The 27868-nt window shown below is 29.3% G+C and overlaps 1 protein-coding gene across 3 annotated transcripts in view; it reads right to left on the minus strand.

Annotated features, from left to right (window-relative positions):
* The window catches only part of LOC136974557 (oxysterol-binding protein-related protein 2-like), a 116215-nt gene that overhangs the window by 71712 nt on the left and 16635 nt on the right, over positions 1 to 27868 (minus strand). For 2 of the 3 annotated variants that reach the window (XM_067269474.1, XM_067269472.1), the window contains exons 3-11: positions 26756 to 26841; positions 23113 to 23187; positions 21036 to 21144; positions 18185 to 18270; positions 16863 to 17007; positions 16356 to 16468; positions 15030 to 15103; positions 9140 to 9203; positions 831 to 932 (exon numbers count right to left, since the gene is read on the minus strand). In XM_067269474.1, coding sequence (XP_067125575.1) covers positions 831 to 932; positions 9140 to 9203; positions 15030 to 15103; positions 16356 to 16468; positions 16863 to 17007; positions 18185 to 18270; positions 21036 to 21144; positions 23113 to 23187; positions 26756 to 26841 — 854 coding nt within the window. The remainder of the gene's footprint in view (positions 1 to 830; positions 933 to 9139; positions 9204 to 15029; positions 15104 to 16355; positions 16469 to 16862; positions 17008 to 18184; positions 18271 to 21035; positions 21145 to 23112; positions 23188 to 26755; positions 26842 to 27868) is intronic. The other variant, XM_067269473.1, reaches the window with a different exon arrangement.

A 27868-nucleotide genomic window follows, 5' to 3' on the forward strand; every position in this document is an offset into this window, starting at 1 on the left:
CATGATTTTTAACTGAATATTCACATTAAAGAAACTCAGAAATTTAAGTTTTTGATCAAAAACATTGTTTCTAAATGTGTCGTGGTATAGCTATATTGAATACAACAATTTTATTTATTTATCACTACAATCATTTTTACACATTTTTAAATTGTTTTAATTTAAATGTAAATATAATTAAACTAAACATTAATGTGTTTTTGGATAATGTGAATGTTTTACTATTAAAAAAAACCATTTTAGTACTTTCCATAACTCCATTAGCTTGTATTTGAAAAATATTTTTATATTTTTTTTGTTATAAGAAATGCTTTCCATTTATATAATAAAGGAAATATTAATTACAAAGAAATAAGCATGAAATATAGTAATTAAGTAATTAACTGTTAACAGTATATACTTAATGGAATTTTAATATCTCAAAAATTTAAGTTCATATAATCTAATTCATTTAGCTTTAATGGTCAAATTTAAAATAATTTTATTTACACAAACCCTCTCAGATATATTGATTACAGTATAAAAAATAATATTTTTTAATATTATCTGCAAATTCTGTATTTATAAAATGTACAGAATAGTCTTTTTTATTGATAAAAAAACATATCACACACAATGTATAACAAAAGTTATAGTAGTAGCAGAATTTAACTTTACACATATATAGTGTAAAGTTAAACTCTGCTACTATTAAGTTAATAATTTCCAATCTATATAATGTGAAATGTGTAATAACATTTAAAATCAGGATTCAAATTTTATCAAAAATGTTTTCCATCATTCTTTCTAAAAAATTCTATTTTTACAATAGATTTTTAAATTTCACTTACTTGGCAGTCAATTTGCTGATAATGTACAAAAGGAACACTGAATTGTTGACTGGTCCCATCTGAGAAATGGCAAGTGAAAATGGCACTATTATTTTCATTTTGCTGTAAAAATATTTGTGTTAATTAGAATCTATTTATCACAATTTGTGATAAAAATAATAAAATATAATATAAAAGAACAAAATCGCTATCTTATATTCTAAATTTAATTCAATTTATTAAAAGTAAATACTAATAACCCATCACAGAAATATATATTTTATTGATTCAAGTCAAATAGAAATTTTATCTTTATTTTGCTAATTGATTAGCTATTAAATTATAAATATTAATTTAATTTAGAATATTCTGGCTGCCTACCTCTAGCCAAATCATTTAATATTTTAATTAGCCTTATTATTGTAGAATGATAAGAATCTGGGTGTATTGTTTGATTAATAATGTTTATTGGGTTTATTGTATATATAATTATAAATACTAAATTGATACAATTAAGTTTCAGCTTAACAGCTACTAACATACAAATTATAAATATAATTATTATATAAATATATAAATTATACTAATCTTAATAGTCATAATTTGCTAATTTCAATTATACTTCTAAATATTAGGATACTTTACATCACTTGTTATTTATTTTGTGTTCTAAGAATGGGTTAGGATAAATTTTTAAACAGTTCTAATTTATTTAAATATTATATTTTAATTTAATTTAAATATTTATGGTGCATCAGTCGTTAATGGTGTTGGCGTGCTTTTTACTCGAGTGTATTGGCTTAGACTTGTTAGAATTGACAAACGTCAAAAGTTTCACATGATGTCCTTTGGAAAATAGATGTTTGTTAATAGATTATCTTTGATTTTGATTTCGTATTTGTTAATTATGGCCAGGATAGAGACAAATCCAGGGCCATTGTCCTGTTTGCCACAACAAATTGGTCAGGCTGATATGCAAAGAAGGGGGCGTGGCAGGCCATGCAAAGACAATTCCAAAACACTCGATAGAGATAGTCAATTAGAAGCATTACTAGGTGAAGAATACTATCAAGCTGAGTAAGAATATTATAAACATGACTCCAATGATGTGAGAAATGCCAAAATACAGGACTATTTTGAAACGATTTGAGAAACGGAATTACAAGTGCCAGAAGAACCTCAATACTCCTTGAAATTAATATGAGTTAATACAAGAAAAATTTATACAATTAAATACAGAGCTTCAAACAATCAAATTAGAAATCAACTTATTGAAAGAAGCAAATAGAATAAGTCAAGGCAAAACCAGGAAAATCATGCAAAAGTTAGAAGAAATGGATGTAATTACCAAGGAAAATTGCCAGATTAAAGGTATGTTAGAATTCAAAATTGACCAATTAGTTAACAAAAAACTAACAAAAACATTGTAATTATAAATTACCTACTCAAATCTACAGAGTATCTAACTGAAATAGAACAATTTATTAACACAGATTTGGGTAATAACTATATAGAAAGTTTAATCAAGATAAAAAATAATGATCTTAAACCAATCGTAAAAATCATACTAGACTCTGTATATGTTAGAAATTCCATTCTTAAAGAATTCTGGGCAAGGAAGCTAATTTTAATATAGAAGAAAAACGAAAAATGATATTTATGGCAGATCTATGTAAGAGATTGAGGCTAAGAAAGAAAAAATTACAATAGCCAAACAAGAAAAAACCAAAGGAAACAAAATAAGAATAAGAGATGATTATTATATTTGTGGAGAGAATATTTTTACATATGATCTCAATTTAGATAAGATTATTCAAATAAAAGGTTTTTTAGGAGTAAATTAAATAAACCTTTGACTACGTATTCAAAAGCACCTAATGATATTAGGAATTCTCTCAATTCACACAATAAAAAAGAAGACTGCCAGATGTAGATAACAATCAAGAATGTAGTACACAAAACCAGATAGATACTAATATTGATTCAATCATACCTTCCAATCTAGGACTATCTACAAATCGTCTAGCGGCCAAAGTTCTAATAAGTTTTTGGAATATCCAAGGACTTCAAGGAAAATGTATACAGATACCCTATGACAACATATGGAAACTAATTCAGTCATTAGCTTTTCAGAAACCTGGTTAACAAAATTGAAAACAGAAGATAGGGAATATTTGGAATAGAAATTCATAGTAATAGAAAGCAAAGCACAGAGATCTAGTAAGTTTGGTCACCCTTCTGGAGGTTTATTACTATTGATAAAGACACCTTGGTGAGCTAAAATTATACAAAATAGATGTCAATTACATATTTGTAGAAATTGAACTCAGGCAGTGTTATAGGTCAGTTTCGGATAATCACGTTTAGGTGTCATACTCATATATTTCTCACCATCTACAGATAAAAAAACTAAATTATATGAAATCCAAGATATTATGGTCCAGAAACTGAATATAATTAACTTTTGGATTATGGGTGGAGATGCTAATGCCCAAATAGGCAAAGAAATGGATACAAAATATAAAACTAACATAGAAGAAAGAATACTACTTGAATTTGTACAAAATAATGCTTTACATATCTTAAATGACAGGTTATACAGTGACTGTCCTGCTGAATATACCTTTATATCCCATTCTGGTAAGTCCCTAATTGACTATATTATCTGCTCTGATTTTATTTTAGATCACACCAAAAAGTTAAATGTTTTAAATAATGACGAATCTGATCATTTCCTGGTACAGTTGGAACTATATGGAATAATAGATGGAGATAATGAGTTACATAATTTTGCAAAAAGTCAAAATCAAAGTAAAGGCACTAGTCAACGATTCAATAAACAGAAATTTATGAAAGAAATTGATAGTAAGGTTAGCGAGATACTAGAGCTAGAGTACAGTAATATACCAATAGTAAACTATGACAATTTACTGAGACTAATTTATTTGTATCGTTATAAAAGCTGTATAATCAATAAGAAAATAATATATAAACAATGTTGGTCTGATAATAGCTGTTCTTTTCATAAAATTAAAAAACAGCAAAGTCTACAACATTTCAGAAATTCAAACTCAGACCTATCCTTGAAGATCTATTTGGAAAATAAGAAAAGATACGTAAATCTAGTAAAAGCAAAAATGACAAAATATTTTTCTGGATTGAGTGATACATTGTTAAAATCAAGGGATTCAAAATAGTTTTGAAACATTATAAATAAATTTCAAAAAACCACTAAAAATGAATGATAAATGTTGTGTGTTATACAAAAGTTGGTGCCAATATTTTAAAGAATTTTCAGATAAATACAAAAATTATAATAAAGTGATAACCATTCAATTAATTATACCCTTGAACCAGCAATTTGAAGAAGTATTCGATGTGGAAAATTTATGCAATTGTATTAAAAAACTGAAAGAAAAATCAGCGCCTGATTTCGATACAATTGCTAACTACACCCATACCTCGCTATACAGCCGCTCTTTATACAGCATTTCGCTATAACGGCCCTCTTCGATTAAGGCACGTTTTCAATTTACGGCCTAAAATGTTTTGCTATAACGGCAAAAAAAACTTTTTTTGATGTTGATGTATCTACATGTTGCCAATCTTGCGCAAGCGCAATCTCGATGCACACTCTTTTCTATTTCCTCTTGTTTATGAGCGTTATTCAGTGTGTGCTCATAAAGTGGCTGGTTTAGACTTGTCTGTGAGTGTTTTATGTACATATTTATTACTGATTGTTACACATTAACTGGAAAAATTGGAAACAATTAGGGACATTTTTGGTACGTAAGTACATATGTATGTATGTATAAATTAAAAATTTTTAATATGTATTTGTTTATTAAACTTATTTTATAATTTCATTATTTTTTAGACAAAATGCCACTGAAACGATTATCGACTTCGGAGACTGATAAAAAGAGATGCCGAAAATCAGTCACGCTAGGAACTAAACTAGAAGTATTACGTCGTATAGAAGCTGGAGAGAAAATTGTTGAAATTTGCAAGGCAATGGGACTTGCGAAATCTACCATTCAAACTATTCGCGATAAAAAAAGAAGACATTAAAACATATTTGCAATCTGCTGCACCTTTAAATGTCTCGAGATTAACATGCCGAAGAAACTGGATTATGGAAAAAATGGAAAAACTATTGATTATATGGATTGAGGACAATAACAAACGGAGAATGCCAATGAGTCAAATGACTATCCAGGAAAAAGCTTTAAGTATTTTCGAAAATTTGAAGAATGGAGATACCGATGAATCTGCTGAAGATGTCACATTCCAAGCAAGCTGAGGATGGTTTGAAAAATTTAAAAATAGATTTAATTTGCATAATTTGAAAATGAAAAATGAAGCAGCTAGCGCCGATGAGGCCACATCTAAGAATTATCCCAACATTTTAAAGGGAATTATTGAAAGAGGTGGTTATAAACCTGAACGTAGACGAAACAGGGCTTTATTGAAAGCGAATGCCTGATTGCACGTACATTTCAAAAAAACCGAAAAATCTGCGCCTGGTTATAAGGTGTCTAAAGAACGATTAACTTTGCTACTTGGTGCAAATGCTGCGGGTGATTTTAAGCTAAAACCACTTTTAATATATTTGTCCGAAAATCCAAGGCCTCTTAAAGGACTAAATAAAAATCAATTACCCGTCATATGGAGATCCAACAAGAAAGCTTGGATGACTAAAGCTACTTTTGAGGATTGGTTCAAAAATCACTTTTGTACAGAAGTGAAAAAATATTTGCGAGACAATAACTTAAGCAACAAGGCTTTGCTAATTTTGGATAATGCACCAGGGCATCCTACTAATTTATCCGAACTATCTGAAGATGTCATGATTGAGTACCTTCCAAAAAATACAACAGCTCTGATCCAACCAATGGATCAGGGTGCAATAGCCACTTTTAAGGCATATTACCTACGCCGAACTTTCCGACAACTTATAAGGGAAACCGATGGTAAATCTTCAATTAAAACATTTTGGAAAAACTATAACATCAAGGATGCTGTTGACAGCATCAGTGAATCATGGAAGGAATTAAAATTAACAACAATGAACCATGTTTGGAAAAAAATATGGCCAGAATGTGTAAAAAGTACTGATGCAGAAGTTAATTTCCTTCCTGAAATTAGGCAAAACATTTTGAATCTAGCACATGATCTTGGCTTTGAAGGTTTGAACGAACGTGATGTGCTTGATCTACTTGAAGCTGGATAGGGAACCCCTTTCATATGAGAAACTCATTCAGTTGCAAGCAGAACCGGCATTTGATGAAGAGACAGAGCCTGTTGTATCCAAACAGCTAACATCAAAAAATTTCTCGAAAGCTTTTTCCTATTTCGAACAAGAAATAAACATCCTCCTTGAAAATGATCCCGACGTCAAACGTAGCGCTAAAGTTTCTCGAGGAATTAACTTGGCCATTAGCTGTTATAAATCACTGAAGAACGAAATAGACAAGAAGGCAAGACAAACAACGTTAAACAATTTTTTTAAGCCAGGCCCATCCTTACCAGCGAAAAATGATGACGACAGTGATCTGCAGGTTACCATTTCTTCGTCGTCTTCAGATTAAAGCCATTTTAAAAAAAATTATGTATGTATACATACACATATTTTATGTAACATTAAGTTGTTTCATTTTTGTTTATAGATTATTGTTGGTTTTTGGAGTCTGTTATTATTTTATGTACAAAAGTATGTACTTGTTATGTATGTATTTTTGATTTAAATGAAATAAAAAGATAAAATGCATTTTGAATGATAAACCATGTTACATATTTAACAAATTTGAAGTGGATAGGGAACCCCTTTCATATGAGAAACTCATTCAGTTGCAAGCAGAACCGGCATTTGATGAAGAGACAGAGCCTGTTGTATCCAAACAGCTAACATCAAAAAATTTCTCGAAAGCTTTTTCCTATTTCGAACAAGGAATAAACATCCTCCTTGAAAATGATCCCGACGTCAAACGTAGCGCTAGTTTCTCGAGGAATTAACTTGGCCATTAGCTGTTATAAATCCGATCCCATTGAATTTGTATGAATTTATATTAGAATAATTGATTCCTTATACGGCTTTTCGCTTTGCGGCCAAGTTTCGTGGAATGTATCTAGGCCGTAAAGCGAGGTATGGGTGTATATAATTAAAAACCTACTATACATATTATTAAATTGTCTAGCCAGAAACTTAATGAGTTTTATAAATCAGGTATAATTCTCAAAAATTGGAATATAGTAATTTTCTGCACGATATTTAAAAAAGGTGAAAGGAATCTGCCTGTCAACTACTGGCCTATTGCCCTCCTGTTGGAGTTTCGCAAGCTGTTTACATCAGTGTTATTGTTAGTTTTCCAACTGAATAGATAGAAACTACTATAGAAATAATACGCAATTTGCATTTATTGAGAATGGAGGTACCCAAATGGCCCTTTTCACATTAATTGCATTGGTCCAACTTCAACTGTATAAGAAAAGAGACAAAGTTTTTGCACTATTTCTGGACATAGAAAAAGCATTTGATTCTGTGGTAATTACAGCATTACAAAGAAAGTTGACTAAATATCATGCTGATCCTTATTTAGTGAGAATAATAGGAGAGTTATTTGGCCGATATAAAGTAATAGTTAAACAAGACATCAGGGAGTGGCCATTGCTGGACATACAGGGAGGTTTATTACAAGGAGACCCTGGTCTCCACATCTCTTTAATTTCTTTGTGTTTGATTTAAACTAATGTTTTGAATGGGATAATGATGGCTTTACCATTGATGGACAAATTATTCACTCAATATCATACACTGACGATGTCGTGATAGTAGTGCCGACAGCTGTAGCTCTTTGTAGAAAAATTAAATCTGTGCATGATTATTTTGATAAATTAAAACTGAAAATTAATCCAACTAAATCATCAATAATGATATTTCGAAATGGGTCCAGACTCCCCAAGAACTCTACTTCTATACCTGAATAACAAGCAACTTACAATAGTACATGAAACAAAATTTTTAGGAATAATTCTGACTCCAACTTTATCTTTCAAAAAACATTTTAAAAAATTAAGGCCAAATCCAATGTTTTAATCAATAATATGGCAAGATTGTTTACCAAAACTAAACTAAAAAATATAATTGTTCACTTTAAACTATTTAATTCGATAATCATTAATGCCATAGGATATGCCTTACCAATATGGAGTCTTGCAAGTTATAAAAAATTTGATATAATCCAAAACAAATGCATCTGTAAAATCTTTACACTAGAATACAATATCCCAGGATATGCACTCAGATTAGAACTTAACAGATTTAAACTTACTCCTTTCTCTATAAAAAGATTTATTAAATTTTTGACTATGTTTAGAGATAACGGAAATCTATTTACTAAATTGCTGACTTTGTTATACAAAAAATCCTGTCAAGATACGCAAAGATTTTGGATAGACCAAATGAAAAGTATTGTTAATAATTATGGTGTTTCTTTAGGACCACTTTTGGAAAAATCCGAAATTAGTAATCTAATTATATCCCAATTAATCCAAAGTACTCTAGAAGTCTCATTGTCACAAGACATGAAGAAATGCATAACCGAAAAAAACCAAAATGGTATATTATCATCCTTGAATAACCACATAATAATAATTATATGTTAACAAACATATCATTTGTAATTAAAAATTTTTTTATTCAACTCAGACTAAACAAAGAGATGATCATGCTAAATAACAAAATCTATGAATTTTCTAGATCTCACTGCTTAAGATGTAATGAAATATTAACTAAATTTCACATATTCTGTGAGTGCAAGGAGAGTCAGGAATTAAGAATTAAAATGGGTCTGAGTCAGCTAAATAAATTTAGAGAGGAAAATCAAATGTATCTGATTTTTCCATTTAGCAAATACTGGCATGATATACAAATTGTACAATTTTGCAAAAAATTTTGTAATTATTGTCTTAACTAAAGGATAATTAATTTTGATATATAAAGAAAACGTATATCACATATGTAAAGGTTACACTAATCCACTGTCTACTGTGTTGATAAAATGTATTTCTATTATATTATAATTATAACTCCCCGATATAACAGGCTATGGCCTATTATGAATAAAGATAATTTGATTTGAATTGAATATTTATTTAAATATTTTTAAATATCTGTATTTAAAATAATTATCCTAGCAAAAGAGATGTTTTTTTTTAATGAATCAAAATCAAAGAATAGTTTACAGTTTAGTACATTGTTAACACAATATCAGCACATTGTTTTCTTTATTGACTTTATTTTGGAAAATATATGCAGATCTTCAATTTACCTCTATTTTACATCCATCAAGATATTTGTATCCCTTTCTTTTAGTACCAGTTGAAGCATCAGCCCTGAAAATAGAACATTATTTTTCAACAACACAACATAATTTAAAATAAGATCTACAATAAAACTTCATTTCATTTTTGCTTTCTATTTTAATTAATTGAAACAACCAACATTTCTCAACGTTAATATACTAAAAGACACAATAGGGTAAAATTTTGTTATGACTAAATAATAGCATATAATACACAGTTCATAAAGATATATCCAATAATAATAGGAAATCCTGTTGAATAGTTTCCAGAAAAAAAAAAGCATAGTGTTGAATTCATCTCTTATGTATATTGAATGTCCCATTTGATGTTTGATGGTAAGTAGAATGTTTCAGATTTGAAAATTCCCATTGTTATCATTTAGCCAAAAGACTAAGACACAAAATATCAGGAGAAAAATAATTTGGAATCCTAAATTAACAATAATCAGCAAATATTTATTGAAATATTGTGACATCATCATAATGCCAAAGCTGCAATTTGTAAACATATTTTTAATTTATTTAATTTAAAATATAGGTCTTGGCCCTGTACATCATACTTCTGTTAACAACAGAGTCACACCAGTCATCTATCTAACTCTGTTTAGTGGAAATTTTTTAATTCAAATAATATGACTTCCAGTGCAATCTAGAAGTTCATATATATTTAATCAGGGCCTCCTATTCATAAGCTTTCCAAATCTAGTCTCAACTTTCATTTATCTAATACCATTCTCAAGATTAAGGAAGGACAGACAAATGGACAACAGTGGGAATTTAGAGATCTACAATTTTTCAAATTGCAGCCCAATTATGATAAAGTGTCTATTAAAATCTCACAGTACTGGTATATAACAAAAGATTAGGGTTTTAGGTGTATCAAAACACTTTTTATAAAAGAACTTGTAAATTTTTTTTTCCTAAACTGGTGCAAAAATATAAGTTTTTCTAAGAATTGATTCTGGAAATTGCCATATAAAGCTGATTTTACTGAAGCAATTGTTTGTAAGCAGCCATCCGCAATATCAAAAATTTGCCTTTGTGAGTTATTTGTTGTTATGGCAAACACCAAATAGAAAAAAAGTGCCACCTTTGGAACTAACTTTTGATTTGTTGATATCAATAGATTCTTAGGAAGCATCAAACTTCCAAAACCGAAAAACAAAACAATGTTTGCATAATAGCTTCAACACTTCATATAAATGGTTTGCTAAAAATTTCAAGACAATGAATAAAATTGACATCCAATAGGATTACTGGAATGTCACACCATGTTTCCATCAACAGAAGAAAGTCAGGCGGTTTTGTGGATAGTCAAGTGGATTTATCACACTTGAACTATTGTTTTAGGAGGAACTAACTTGTCATTCTTTCTAAGTCAAAGGAAGTAAGATAAAATCTTTATTGAAATCGTAACATTTTAAAATAATATTTGTTAAATAAAATAATCTTCCAACTCAAGATTCTCACAATATTTTTTAGAAGAAAAAACAATGCCTTTTATTTTTAATTTTAAAAAATGCATTTGTGGTTAAAATGCCTTCTTGAAAATTTTTAATTCACATGAATAAACTTATTAATGCATTATAATTATTATTTTCAAATAACTACTTGAATTTAATGTCTTCAATTATTTATCACACTAATAATTATTTAAGCTCTCTTAAATTAAAAAAATAACAATAATACAGTAATACCTCGACTTACGTGAACACAGAGTTACGTGATTTTCAAATCTCAACGATTTGTCTTTTGTTTGAGCACCACACAACTGTTAATTACTCCTCACTCCCTCCACTCTATTGTTCAGCTTACACGTTTGGACATGTCGCATGAAATCGACGCATAGCTACAATTTATTTTGTGTTATTTATTTCTGTGTTTGTTATATCTACGGAGACTTGAGACTATGTGGTGATTTCTTGTAACTGAACGAATCAAAAGGCAAGATAAGATTAACGAGAACATTTATTAGCTTACATACATCCGACTTGGATTTTACACAAAAGGCATCTGCAATCGAAATTAACATTTAACGAAAAACAATTAACGAAAAAGTACACATTTATCAGATAATAAACAAAGACTCATTTTGTAAACAATTTACCTTTTGTATATACAACTGACAAGGTTATATTTCAAATTATAAACAGACTCGATCCCAAGTGGTCTTTCAATAGTCGGACATACAAAAGAAATGAACAGATGACACCTAACTTAAATGCGGTTTACAATAACAAATATGATTAATCTTAACACTCTACTATGTCATCTAAACGAAGTAGAACTGATTCTTCTGCATCAAACAAGAAAAGAAAAACTTTATCTTTGGAATGTAAAGTTAACATTATTAAAGACTTTGATGCAAAAATGAAAATTTGTGAATTGGCAAAGAAGTTTGATCTACCGGAATCGACGGTCAGAACAATTATAAAACATTAAAAAAAATTCTCAAAGCTGTGAAAAATGCTCAATCTTTAAATTCAAGCATCATTGGTAAACGTCACGGTATTATTGCTGAGATGGAAACAATGTTAAAATTATGGTGTGATAATCAAGTAAATGTAAAATATTGTCCTGTTGATCAGAACACAGTGTGCTCTCAAGCTAAGCTGATTTTTGAGAGATTGAAAGAGGATGCTGGAGAGGTGGCTAAAGATGCAGAGTTTATTACGAAACGATAACGAACAGTTACACCGAATAATATTGACAGAGATATTACGTACTAACATAGGAAAGTTCGAACCCGAGAGAGAGTTTACAAATAAATGGTCGTCATACCTCAAGTAACAAGTATCGGCGTCGGATGACAGAGTCAATACAAAAATCCGTAGTGGCGTAGAAATTCGGCAGAGAGGCTTTGAGTGGAGAATTTCGGCGTAGAGTCCAACTAGAGGCGGGAGCTACGAACGACGACCCCTTGGTTCTTGCTCCCCTCCTTTTTATTTCGTCCCCTCGTTAATTTTCTCGCCAATAAGCGAATTTTGTCTTTAGTTCCGAGTGTGACTCAGTTTCGAGTTTCGAGGGGTGGTGATAGGTACGGTCAATCCCCTAAGACGGGTCAGTTTTTGGTTTGGAATTTGGTTATTGATGTCAAGATAATGACTAATTTATATTTTTATTTTGCCGGTCAATTCGAACTCTCACATCAGTAACAGTTGGTTCAGCCAATTCAAAAGTCGCTGTAATTGGCATAGCATTACAGAAAGCGGAGAGGCGGCAAGTGCTGATAAAGAGGCTGCGTCTTACTATCCAGAGAAATTCAAAGGTATGATAGATGAAGGTGGCTATACCAGCCAAACCATATTCAACGTAGATGAGACTGGTCTGTTCTGGAAGAAGATGCCTAAAAGAACTTTTATCACGCATGAAGAGAAAACCTTTCCAGGTTTTAAGGCCACCAAAGATCGATCGACAGTGATGGTTGGCGCAAATGCAGCTGGTGATTGTAAGTTAAAACCTCTCTTAGTTTATCGCTCGGAAAATCCAAGAGCATTCAAAAATATATCTAAAGCTGGCTTGCATGTGATTTGGAAGTCAAATCATAAAGCTTGGGTAACAGCTTCCCTTTTTGAGGACTGGTTTGGACATCACTTCATACCTGAAGTCGAACATTATTGCCAATCTAAACAAATTTCATTTAAAGTGATGCTAATAATCGACAACGCACCAGGTCATCTCCCTGCAACTTTAACTAATTTTGACCCACATGTAAAAGTTGTATTTTTGCCACCAAATACAACCAGCTTGCTTCAACTGATGAATCAGGGAGTCATCAAAACATTCAAAGCTTATTACACAAGACGATTGTTTGCACATCTGCATGAAGCTATGAGACAAAACAACGAGCTCTCTGTTAAAGACTTTTGGAAACAATTCAATGTTTTAGATGCAGTGAGAATCATTGGACAATCTTGGAATGAAGTTTCACAAAAAACTTTAAATGGCATCTGGAAAAAACTGTCCTTTTTTTTCCACCACTGAAACTCAGGCGGAATCAGTGCCAGAGCCTGATGAAATCGGTAATGTGATTGAAGTAGTTGTCGATCTTGCCAGGCAAATAAATTTAGAAGTGGATAGTGATGATGTTGAAGAACTGCTGGATTCCCACAATCAGGAGCTGACAATTGATGAGCTCATAGAAATGAATGAGCAAGAGCAAGACATTGAAGAACTAGATTCTTTAGATCCAGTTCAATCAGAAGATCGAATGACGGTTGGAAAATTGACAGAAGGCCTCAGTTCAATTGAAAAGGGGTTACAAATTTTAGAAAATATAAATTCCAACGAAGAGCGCATTTCTTCTACAAAATGAGAAATAAAAAAATTATTAGCATGCTACGAGGAATTTTGTGGGAGAAAAAAAATCTTTGAGCAGTCAGACGAATTTGTTAGATTTTATGAAGCCTTCTACATCAAAATAACTTTGGTTTATGATTTTAATAATATAATTTGTTATACATATGTATTATCTAAGATTTTATTAAACATTTTTTTTCTAAATTATTGTTTTCTATAGTCTCTGGCCCCAATTAAAAATAATTTGTATGTATTTATATGCAAAATTATACCCTGACTTACGCGAATTCAACTTACGCGGTTATCACTTGGTTCCACCTATCGCGTAAGTTCGAGGTATGACTGTATATGAAATATAATTATGAAAATATCAAAATAAAATTAATTATAACATTGCAAAATTACATTCAATTAGATCAATTTAAATAAAACAAATATATTCTTTGTTTATTAAGAATAAAAAAGCAAAAAACAAAAACCAGTAAAAATATTGTAAAATTACTAATATTAATTTATAATAGTGACCACATGTAGAAAGAAAAGCCAATGAAATGAACACATTATTATTTCATTCTGTTTGGGATGTTGATTCTTGGAGATGGTTTGCCACTGGGTAATTAAATAAAAATGAGTCATTCCCTCTCTCTGTGGGCTTCCTTGCAATGTAAGTACAATTTCTGTTTTTGAAACTTTATTTATTCATTCATATTTTGATTTTTTTTCTTTTTTTGTCATTTTTCATCTTTATAATTGTAATTAATATTTATAGTTTTTCTTTATTTTGATTTAGTCATTGATGATCAAATAAAATTAAGCAGTTTTCTGTTAGCAATCTTTATTTTTATTATGTAAATGTTATTAATCTTACCAACAGTTTATATAATCTTATATTATACAAGTTAATTATCAAAAATGTTTGTGTAATTTAATTTTTTTACCTTATTCAAATTATTTTTTATTTTATTAGTACTTCAAATTACACTTATTTGTACTTCTAATGTTGAACTAGATGAAGTTCAGATTTTTTAGACTGAACTGATGAAATAAAGCAATGCAATATCTGCCAAGGAGAACTCTCTATGTGAAGCTGGCCCATATGTGAAGAAAACCCAGAAAATGCCATATGCCAGCCTATTTGTGAGGCACAAATCCATAATTTACCAGTAATTCAGTAGTTTTATCTACTTATTGGGTAAGGAAGTTGAAAAATAATTATGGAATAAAGTATTCATTTTAAAATAAGGCTAGAATACTTTAATTTTTTATAAATTTTTTTACTTTAAAGGTTATTACTTAAAACTATTCTAGAATATTTTTACATTATTATTTTGAAATGTACATTTTTATTAAATATTTAATATAATAAATATAATACAGCTAATATAATTAATAATGTTAAATTAGCTATTATTTGATATTATCTACAGTACCTACTTAATCATTTTCAGCAATGTAATTCTGTATTACATTCCTAAAAATAATTATATTGCTAATTAGCAATAAATTAAGTAAAACTTTTTCCTACTGTTTATAAACATTAGTAAAAAAAAAATTATACCTTGATGAGAAAAATGACAATACTCCTCTTTCCAAAACAGTCCAAACTGCCCTCCAGCCAAGAAACCTATTTTTCTAAATCAAATAATTTTAAGTAAGAGACTTAGTTGTTATTTATTAGATAATTATATTTACTGTAATAAAACTAAACATTTAATTAATTTTCTACAATATAAAGTAGTCCAATACTGTAATTTACAATTATTAAACTTTTAAAAAATTGTTTAAAAAATATTTCATATTTAATTCACAGTATAAATAAGTTGGTTTTTATCATAGTAGCAGCATTTTTACTAACATCATTGCTTCAAATAAGGAAAATTGATAGATAAAACGAGAACATCCATTCTGTAGATGATGTAATCCTGAAAATAGTAATGCTATGTAATAGATTAACTTTCTCTGGAGCTAACAATAAATGAAAAATTTGAAAAAGTTTTTCTTGTAGGAAAGCTACAAGTAGCTTTCCTAAGTAAATAGATTAGTCACAATGTCTATTGATAAAAAAAATGCAATTCATCCAATCTGGTATGTTCTTTAGTTTCAAATAAAGACATGTATATAATATCCATACACACATACACACACACAGTATAATATTGATTATCCAAAGTAATATATATATTTTATATTTTTCATATATATAAATAATATAGGTGTTGTTAATTGGAATCTTATAAATTTCTCTTTACTAAAGGGTTTGTCTTTTTCTTATCCAAACTAGAGCATCAGTTATTGAAAATAATCAGGGCAAAAAACTTTGGATAAATGATTTTTATGGCTAACTGATCACACTAGGTAGGGATAGAATAAATACCTTAAAGTAAAAATATTGATTTTAATTCTAGTACAATAGTAAAAAAAAGGTAAGGCATAGATATTTAATGTATACAAATGATAAGAAATATCAATAAAAATTGTCTACTTTATAAAAACAAGCCCTAGTCTTTCATTGCAACTTACAATGTAATGAATATTTAAATATGTTTTCCTCCATTGTAAGAAATGAATTTTAAATCAATAAACAGAATTGAATTGAATAATTAAATATTCATCAATACAGGAATAGGTCATCTCAAATTCAAAATTGTATTATATTCATTATTTCATCATTGTATTATAGAATTTGTAATAAATTTTGAATTAATTATATATAATTAAATTCAATTATTGTATTTATAAATTATTATAAATATGAAAAAACACATAATTAATTATATAAAATATAATATTAATCTCTTATTTATAGTAATAATGGTAATAATCTTTAGAAATAATTATATAAATTCTATAATTTGAAATTAATGTTTTTTAGATTAGAACATACTCTCATTAACATTCCTTCAAATCTTAAAGCAGTTTTCTTCATTTGTCTAGTTGGCTGTAGACTCAGAAGTTGCCTCATTCCTTCATTTTTTGATAAATCAATTGCTAATTGACCTAATTTTAAAAAACTTTTAGTTTAATTTATGTTTTAACTATAACAAAACTTAACAAATCAAACTTATATGAAAAATGCAAATTCAATGATTACAGAATAATACAAATGACAATTATGTCCTATGAATAAGATAAAACAAATAAATGGAATTATATTAAATCAAATGATAATGCATTAAAATAAATATATCTGAAATAAATAATAATAGGAATAACAATAAACTGAAAATGACTCTGTCAATTCAATAAAAGCACTTTTCCAACATAATCAGCTATAAAAAAAAATATGTTTCATTTCTGGAGAAAATGTGTTGCTACAAATATACATTCATGTAAAATATTTATGCTTAAATTTTTAAGTTATAAATTAATATAATAGTTTATGTTTTATTACCATGTGTATTTCTAATTGTTGAATCAATTCCATTCTGCAACAGTAATACTGCAGCTTCTTTTTGACCTCTATAAGCAGCACAATGTAATGCCGTATTTCCAAGAAAGTCAGTGCAATTAATATTTGGTGAATGAGTCCCCTGCAACTAGAAAAACATTCACTTATGTTAATAAATATAATTATTATAAAAACAAAATCATATAATTTATAGTTAAAATTTTCTAATTTATACAAAATTTCTTTCTATAAATTTAAATCTAAATTTATAAAAATCTAAGAAATTATATTTTTTTTAAGCTTATATTTGTTATTTCAAAATTTATATCAGATAATGATTATTATATTATAAATACATATAATCATCATCATAATTTATTATTAGATCACATCCTGCATTATATAGTATAAATAGTTCTATTTTTCCTACATACATATTTTTAATACATTAAGATTATATAGATGTTTATATTTTAATAGATTAATTGATAGTCTGTAGTCAGATGAAATGGAATAGACAATTTCCAGGCAAATTTACTTTCAATATTAATTGATATTAAAAATGAAAATAGAGGATATGCATAAGATTATTTAACTGTTTTCATATATACCTATCCATTTCCATGCCAAGATTGTTCCAATCAAAATATTAATTAAAAAAAAAATACAAACTTGTGTCTGAATTTGAATGTAAGAAAACTTTTCAAGCCAAATTTATAAAACAAAAAAACCTTCCAAGAACAACACTGGTGGGAATCCCGAAGAAAAAAAAGGAAATTAAGAAACTTTTTCTTGGATTTTCGTCAAGGCTGTCTTGAAAACATCAGAGAAAGTCGCCATACAAAGATGTCGAAGATGCTCTGGTACATTGGCTAAAGCAAATTCATTCATCTTCCTGTTTCGGGACAAATACTGAAACAAAAGGCAATGGAAATTGCTAGGGTAGAAACCAACTTTAGTGCCAGTGATGAATGGTCAGAGAGGTACATTGCACTACTGTATTTTTCCTAATTGTAGTTTTGTGGTTTTTTCAACTTTGCTTTAGTCGTCATATTGGAAAACTCGACACATTTCCACTTTCTCTTGGGGTGTTGACTTATGTAGACTCAACTGTATATACTTTGCTAAAATACTAAACTTATTCTGATAATTTTATTAATTTTTTAAAAAATTTTTCTTAGATATCTACTCTCTTTAATTGTTTTTTCTTACATTTATCATTATTTATTTTAGGAAAAAACTAATTAAAAGATTTTTATAATAAATACTCAAAGAGCAAAGAAATTTATAATTAATATACCTAAATATAAATAAATTATACATACACATTCTTTAATCGTGGTTAAATCACCTTCTCTTGCAGCATTGAGAAATTTTTCTTCTCTTTTTTGTAAGTCTACTTTTTCAACAGCTAAAAATTAATGTATTTTAAACTATTAATGTAATTAATAAAAAGTAAAAATTCTTTTTGTCTAACACATTAAAAATTTTTTCCATTAAAAATTACTGTTGAATCCTGACTATCCACGTCCTGATTAACTGAGATTCTGAATTATAAAAAGATCAAAACCTATATGTGAATACATTGCTATTTTTCTTATAATGTAACTCATAAAAGAAAGTTTGAAATAACAACATGTATTACATAATTATTTCTTTCGTCTTTTATCATTTAACTTCAATGTAAAACAAATCGTTCTTATTAAAACATAACTACAATAATATACATTTTTATTCTTAAAACTATTGTATTTATTATCTGTATAATAAATGATGTAAAAATGTTCTATATAAGATTAAATTCACTAAGGTATAAAAAGATGCTTAAAAATGATATAATATATAAATCTTTCATATTCATAATTTCTGATCCAAAATGGCTGTGGCCATTCCTTTTATCCCAGTTTTCAGTTATCTGAAGTAGCATCAATTCACATTACCTCAGACAATCAGGGTTCTACAGTATATAATCCATTAATTAAAATCAAAATAAAGCAATTATTATTATATATCTTGCTGAATGACAAACATTTGACAAACTTTACAAATATTACACATTCAAACACCTTGTACATCTTCAGGGAATATTTTTATTGCTCTAGACTGATTACCTTATAAAAAGAAAGTACCATACTTCCTGTGAATAACACATGGATTATCTATGTTTCAAAGTCGACGTGAATGAGAGTGCAAGTTATATGTCTATTTGATATTTTAATTTCAATCTCAACCTATAACTTTCTAAACTTACTAAGGTCTTTAAAAATTGTGAAATATCTTTTGTACTTCACATATTCATCTCTATTGTAATTTTTCCAGAAACTACCACAGACCAGCACTACATATACCTAATCTTCAGTCGTCTTTTGTAGTCTGTACACACAGTTATCAAACAAAATGTCATTAGACACTGAAATTTATGCCTTAAAAGCTGATAAACTTCCCTTCTTTCTACATAATGACTCTTAGAAAAACCATTTAGAAGTTATTTAGATTTTAGCATATGTTAGTCCTCTTCAGTGATAAGGGCTTTATTCTACATGGTGATTACAATTGGTCACTACAAGAGTCACACTACTCACATTGACATTTCAAACTCATCTTGACCCCAAGTCTTCAAACAACAAATACACTATAGATATATTATCCACATTAAAATCTTTTTCTAATTTCTGTAATTCTTTTAGAGTTTCAGCATATAGTGATAATAAATGCAAAATATTTACAGTCTGTTCAATAAAACAGATTTCAAAATCATTTTTGACCAGTGATTTGTTAGTCTCCTTCATGATTAAGAGTATTTAGCAGGAAGGTTTTAAGTGGTTTAGAGTTAGAATAAGTTCTAAGGATGGAACCCACACTTCAGTTTATTTTTCTCCTCTATTTTATTAGTACAGTACAGACTGAATATCCAGCATGCTTGGGATCAAAAGAGGTCTGCATTTCTGGATTTTCCAATTTTCTGGACACAAGCTAAATATATTAATATAATTAAAATATAAAATAAAACAATGGAAAGTAAAGAACAAAACTGTATTTAACATACTGTATGTGAACAGTCCCACTGGAACTTGTGTTGTCTGACACCAATTTTTCAGCTAACTCTGTATTTGAATTTGTTAAGAGTTTGATTTGATAGTCAAAACAGTCTTAAAAAATGTTTAATTGGAAATAAATAGATTAACTCCTTAAATTTTTATAATAATTGTTCACATTTTATTTATATAGTTTGATGATAAGTATCATAAAAGCATGAACAATTGTTATCATGTTTACCATAATTGGTTAGTTCCTCTTAAATTAAAAACAGCTGATAGTCTTTACTTATATAATACAAATTTTTAACATTCTATCAATAGTTCCTCCTATTCTATTCATTCTATTTTCAGGCATTTCAAACAAAGATGCTAGAATAGATTAAACTATATAGCCTCTTCAATGTGTGTCAACAGAGAAATGAGAAGTTCTATGAATTTAACAGCATTGTAAACAAAATTTCACTCTTTATTTAGGCTTTTTAATTTTTTTTTACTATTATTATTAATATGAAGAAAAATGAAATGAAGTCAAAATTTTACCATTTTACTTGTTAAATACAAATAAATCAAGACATTTAAAAAAAAAAAATGGTAATTACATAATAAATTAAAAATCAGACAAATTATTATAAGATAGAAAAGTAAATGATTTGTTAAGACTTTATATAAAAGAAAAAATGAGGATTACAACTTTTCCAAATCATAAGATAATTAACAAATTAGCCTGCACATTTCATCTATTCTACATTCTGCCATTAAAACACTGTTTTTAAAAGTGAATTCATAGGAATACAACATCCTTTGTATACATTTTCCCAACTTGTAAGTATGCAAGTATAACATCTCAAATCTTTAACTTGAAAAGGAAACTAAAAAAAATATTAACTGATCAAACAGAAAATCTTTATATTCTGATTTTGTATATAATAATTTTTTAATTTTTGTAAAATTAAAACAAATTACCTGATTTTTGAATATGCTATTGCCATAAAACTATTGTTGTAAAAATTCATAAGATATTGACTATAAAATTAACTATTTTTATTATAAATTTTATAAGTACAGTCTTTCAGTAAGAAAAAATTTTTTTATAGTTAGTAGATTTGTTTTATTTAGAAATCTAACAAATTATGAATACCTTTTATTAACTTTTTAATATCTCCATCTGCAAAATCTTTAGCAGTTTTACCCTCTGCATTCTTTATAAACACATCTGCATTGCTGGATAATAGCAGGAGAACCATTTCCTGAAAAAATTAAAGATTAAAGAAACTGTCCTTAAACTGAAAAGTTATTTAAGATAATGATATTAACTAAATGATACTGCTAGATTCCTATCAGGTTACAATAAGGCTAATTAATTAACAAGGTATTAAGTAATATGATAGAGGTAAATGATTAGACTGCCATCATGTTAAATTTAATAGTAATAGTAATAATACTTTCTTCTGAAATATTTTAAATTAAATTTAACATGCAATGGTAGCTTAACTGCCTACTTCTAGCCAACTTACAGCATGTTAATTAATTAGCCTTATTGTAGGGCAATAAGAATCCAGTTTTATCATTTGATAAGTAACATTTCTAAAGTTGACTATTAAGAACTATTTAATTATTATTTAAATAGTTCTTAATAGTGGATAAATGTATTTTATCTGTTTTATATATATATACATACATGATGTCCAGAAAGGGTGAGTGCTATTTCTTTTTGAAATTACTGAGAGACGTGTGGGTGGAAGAGTAGGGGGCATGCAATACTAAGCAGCTTGGTTTGTGGAAATTTAGTAGAGATGGAGCCGTTCACTGGTCAACAGAGTGCGTTTTGTGTCCAAGCATATTACCAGAACAATAATTCTATTGTTACTGCACAGCATTTGTTTTGTGCTCATTATGAGATCTGAACTCTGCCTCACCAGAATATCATTCAGAAATGGATTAAAATGTTTGAATCGACGAGATCAACCATTACAATTTTAAAATACTCGTTGCCGACATGCTGTCAGAGTCAAAGAAACGATCGAACATGTCCAACAATCAACAAGTGAAAATCCAACATTGTTTGTAAGAGAAGTCAAGCATTGAACTTAAAAAAATTGTCTCTGCAAGTGATTTTAAAGTGCGACTTACATCTTAAAGCATATAAAATTCAACTAGTGCAGGAATTGAAGGAGACCGACTACGTTCACAGATTGAATTTTACAACATTTGTGCTTCAGCAGTTTGATAATTTTGACATTTTATTCAGTGACGAAGCAAATCTCCACTCGAATAGCCATGTAAACAAACAAAATTGTCGTTACTGGTCAGCGGAAAACCCCAAGCAGAAACATGAACAACCGCTTCATGGCCCTAAGGTTATTGTTTGGGCCGTGATGTCTGCCAAAGGAATAATTGGCCCTTACTTCTTTGAAGATCGTAGAGGTCGAGCACTAACTACGAATACAGAGCGATACTGTGAGATGATTTCAAATTTTTTAGCTCCAACTTTGCAACAGTTTCATGGCTTCAATACAAGAACGTGGTTTCAACAAGATGGTGCCACTTCTCACACATCAAATAATTCAATTCAAGTCGTAAAGGAGTTATTCCCCAATAAGCTGATTTCACGAAGAGGTGATGTTAACTGGCCACCACGCAGTCCAGACCTGAGTCCTCTAGACATTTTTCTTATGGGGATTTCTTAAAGAGAGGGTGTACGAAAATAAAGCCGAGGATATTAACTCAAAGCAGAATATCACAGCAGAAATGCATCAGTATCTCAGGCTTTGTGCCAACGTGTACTGAGAAATCCTTGCTCAAGATTAGAAGAGTACCAGGAGCATAATGGATGCCATTTAGATAACAAAGTTTTTAGTAAATAATTTTCCAATAACCATAGATTGAAAATAACAAAACTTTCTTTGAACATTTTTTATTTTTAATTTATTTTACTTTTAAACTGCACTCACTCTTTCTTGACACACTGTATAATATATAATAATTACATATATATATATATATATATATATATTTATTTATTTATTTATTTATATTTAGAAATGACTATATAGATGCAAAAAAGAAATTTTGAAATAATAATGGCTTTTAGTATTTATATTTACTTAGTCATTTATATATTTATATTAGACTATTTGTCAAAATAAAATTTAATAACTATACTAGTTAAGAGTCATTTGTTGTGGAATAAATTATTTGCACAAACTTTTACTTACTTCTCTTGCAGTATAAGCTGCTTTGTGGAGTGGAGTATCTCCTGCATCATTCACTACATTCACATTTGCACCATTCTAATAAAATTTTAAAATGTTATTTTTATAGTTTTAATTATTTAATTATTGGTATTAAAATTATATTTATAAAGAATTATGCAGTAACCGAATGGATACAAAAGAGTAGTTTTATATAACTTAAGTAAGTTATTAACATTTCATTTGGAATAAGCAACTTAAAATGTTTTTTAATAGCTATGCACTTTAAAAATGTTAACTGAATTTGTATAAAGTTTAATGTGAAAATAATTATTACATAAATAAAATAAAAATTTAACGTATATTAATACCATGTTGTCTCTATTAGAAACACACAACTTACATTAAAACTGTCTTAACAGAGAGGCATTCTCATTATGGTACTATATTTTTGTTATTGAAAAATTGATATGTTGAGATGCAGTAAACAATGCCTTCTAACAAAACAAGAGAGGAGGGGGCTTAATATCAGTAACCATCTCTTCTCTAACTGTTTCTATAATTTTTGCACTAGCTTAAATGTATTGTTGGCCCCATTAGTGGCTGAATAGATCACTGAATACTGACAGTTGGTCCTGAGTTTGCACCTAATCAATGGGCAGTTTTCTGGATTTTCTCAATTTTTCTAACACCTAAATATGGGCCAATTTCATGTAAAAATTCTCCCAGAAGGCATCTACTTTGGCATTAGTACTGTGCCAATAACTGATATATAGGTATCCCTTGATAACACTACATTTCTACAACACAGTTTGAGAATTTGGAAAATCATCTGTACAAAATTTCACTATTTTTAAGTGCAAACTCCATTATTTGATATTTTTTAAATTCAAGTAAGCATGCATGTTATCTCAAATTTGTTCATGGATTTTATATTGAAATTTTCAACTTGCTTTGTGCTTTTCATCAGGTTTACTTAAACAATTTTTTTCTAGTACAATTTTTTTTTTCAATGAAAGAAAAAAAATTGTACTATCAGTTTTCATTTTCTAACACATAGCTACAAATGTCACCCAGAGATGCTAGAAATACACAAAGGATCACACAAAGGAATACACGTAAGGTATACGACATATTTATTAGAATACTTGGATGGTGTTTGTGGATATATATTCCTAGGTAAAAATAGTTTATTTTTGTATTCCTGACTACCTTTAAAGTTTGTTTAAAACCCTTTAATCACCCTGTATATAGAATTCATTATGTCATATAACAAACAAACTTCAAAATTTTCTGGTAAAATTCCTAACATTTTGATTCCAGCCATTCATGTTGCAACAGACTATATTAAAAATCTGTTTCAGGAGAGATTGAGAACAGTAGCACCAACTATAAGCATTACTATCTTCAATAATTATGGATTGTTTTGAATAGATACAAGGCAAGTAGCTAGATCTTGTGATTTCTCACCAATTGAGCTACTCAAACAAAATTTGTGACCATTTTTTGTCAACATTGCAATTATTTTGTTTATTAAAATAATTTATTCCTGGCTTTTTATTCTCTATCTTCAGATTTCTGACATAAAATGCTAATTCCTGTTAATTATAATCTGAAGTTTTAGGCTTAGCTTTCCTTTGCAACAACACAGCTATTTTTTTCAACTTTTTGATAAGCATTTGCATCAAACAAGCAGCATTTCTGGTATTGACTGACTTCTGGAAAAACTGCAAAAATGGCAGACCTCAAGACCAATATAAATAATTTATAACAAAAGTTTGAAAAAATTAAACATGTGCCATAATAGCCAGTTGGAGGATAAGGGACAAAGGCATCAGCCTACTGCTCTTTAGTAGTAGGCTGATGACTTAACTGGGTTCAAATTAGGATGATTAAAAAAGTCCTAGGGATTGGTCTATTCTGGATATGTCAGTCCTGTCTCTTATCACCTGATTGCTTTAGTGTGAATCTGGCCAAACCTAAGAAAAGCTTGAAAAAAAATCCCTCTAGTGCCCAGAAGATGTAAAGAGTAAAAAAGTGTCCTATTTTTAGTTTCTCCCATGCTTTATTAGATAAATTTATTTCTGAATACATTCTGTACTTGTAAAATTGTAACTTATCATTTGTTGTTACTCTCCATATATAGAATTCTCCTTGCAACAAACACTCAAAATAGTGGTCCCCTTAAATTAGAAAATTTCCTCTAATCAGTTCTGATTATAATGATTGTTGTGTGCTAAAGAAAACAGGTGCTAAAAACCCACTATTAAATAAAAAAACAAAAATGCTGCCATTTGAAGCATTTACAAGTTAGATGGACACTTCTACTTATAACATAATAAAACTTCTGTATGTTTATGTTTGGAGTAGAGGTAGGTTCCAGCTCTACTGATAATCTCTTTTAAAGAAATGAAGTTTTCCTCCACTAACCTTAAAAATAAAACCATTTCCCTCCCCAATTACAAGCAAATCAATGCCAATCTGTAAAATCAGAGATATTTTACAGGAAAATAAAACTTGATGAGTTTATTATTTGACTTTTTCAGATCAAATCACAGAAAATAAAATAAACATTTTTAAACTGACAAAAATGCATATCATTAGAAAAAGAATAACTTACAGAAATAAAAAGATATATTCATAGTTTTATTAACATAATCCTTCAAAACATACAAGAAAAATCTAGTTCATTATATATTACTGATTCAATACTTTTCTGCATTTGAATTTTTAATTCTAAAATGGTCTTGTTTTTAAGAAATCATTACATTTTTCCTCTAAAAAATATTGTAGTGACTTCTTAAAAATAAGAGCTGTTTTTAACTTATTAATTTAACACACACACAACATACATACATACACACACACACACACAGTTGACTCCACATAAGTCGACACCCCAAGGGGAAGTGGAAATGTGTTGAGCTATCCGACGTGATGACTAAAGCAAAGTTGGAAAAAAAACCACAAAACTACAATTAATAAAATACAGTAGTGCATTATACAGTAGTATAGGCTTACAATACATTGTGTCCTCCATTTACAATTACTCTGTAGATGAAAAACTAAAAAATTCATTTAGTTTTGTTTGTTTTGAGCATTTAACTGTCTCGACTTTCTTTTACAACGATCCCGAACGCCTTGAAAACATCATCTTTGCAATTGTCGGCAAGTAATGTTTAAGGATTCTTAATGCCTCTGGCATGAGAAAATGCAAAATTGATTCTGGTGTGATGTTGATGTAGATTGTATATTTTCTTTTTGTTTATCTGTTATTATTTTATACATAAAATGTTATGGCATTTTTATTAATATGTATATATATATTAATAATATTAATATATTATTATATTATTAAATATATTAATTATATATTAATAAATAAATCGACTTCCCCTCCTGAAAAAAAAAAAAGAGAGTTCGCACCACACGTGCGGAGTGAATTCATTTTTTCAGGAAGGGGTGACGACTTATTGAAGTGTGGGACAGCAAAACTATGTCGACTTATCCAGTGGTGACGAGTTAAACGATGTCGAGTAAACCGGAGTTTTTAAACATTAATGCCTATGTAAGTTGGCCGGGACCACAGAAAACTGACTACTTAACCGATGGTGTCGAGTTATCTGGGTGTCAACTTATGACGACTCGACTGTATATATATAATTACCTTAATTAAATATTCTGCAACTTCTCTATGTCCAAAATATGCAGCAAGATGCAAAGGAGTCCATCCATGATTACTTTTTTGTTTACCTAAAACAATTTATTTATTATTGAACACATCAAATGTATTAATTTACCTTAGAATGTGAAAAAATAATTTATACAATTCAACATACACAACGCACAACCAATAACCGGCGTGAAAATTTCAAAACAACAAACGTTTTCGATGCCCCTCCTGGGCTCTTCCTCAGGCTTAATTCATTTCTTCCGTTGAAACTGGATAGAAAGAATTCAGTTCCAAAGAATAAAACAAAAGAATCCAGTTCCAACGGAAGAAACAAATTAAGCCTGAGGAAGAGCCCAGGAGAGGCATCGAAAACGTTTGCCATTTTGAAATTTTTATGCCGATTATTGGTTGTGCATTGTGTGTGTTGAATTTATACAGCCCAGAGTGGTAAGAAAGTGCATTAATTTATACAATTATAACAATTTTTTATGTTTTACTCTATGGAAATAAATAAACTAAAAAAAAAACGTAGTAGTAGTAGTAGTAGTAGTAGTAGTAGTTAGTACTAATAATAATAATAATCTCCCAAAATCCTACCCTACGTCTGTGTCAAACATCAGACCATGTGGGGCGGGCAACGCATAACAGTGATTCTTATGCAACTAACAGGGTAAAGGTAACCCAACAATATGGAGAATTGTAATAACAGGTCTGTGATGCCCTTAGATATCCGGGGCCACACACGTGCTACACTGAAGGACTCAGCGTGCGTTTACCCGTCCGGCAGGATTGGGTAACCCGATCAACCTCCTTCGTGATAGGGATAGGGGCTTGTAATTCTTGCCCTTGAACGAGGAATTGTTATAATGTTGAACATATAGGATCGCTGCCTGGGGATGATTGCCAGGGCACGTTTGAAGCTGATGCTGGACGTGACAGCATGCAAGCCGTCAGTGGCTTTCTGCTGAGCAGGGGGGCAAGAGTCGGGGACCCAAAGAGATTACAGCCTATCAACGAGGAGGAGAGGGGGCAGATGACGCTCTGCAGAGTAGGACTTTGCCCACAGACACTGCTGGCTCATCAGCAATGACCACGAGTAATACACTA

The sequence above is a fragment of the Centruroides vittatus genome, unplaced genomic scaffold (genome assembly GCF_030686945.1).
Source record: "Centruroides vittatus isolate TY-2023 unplaced genomic scaffold, ASM3068694v2 contig_350, whole genome shotgun sequence".
NCBI classification, from domain to species: domain Eukaryota; kingdom Metazoa; phylum Arthropoda; class Arachnida; order Scorpiones; family Buthidae; genus Centruroides; species Centruroides vittatus.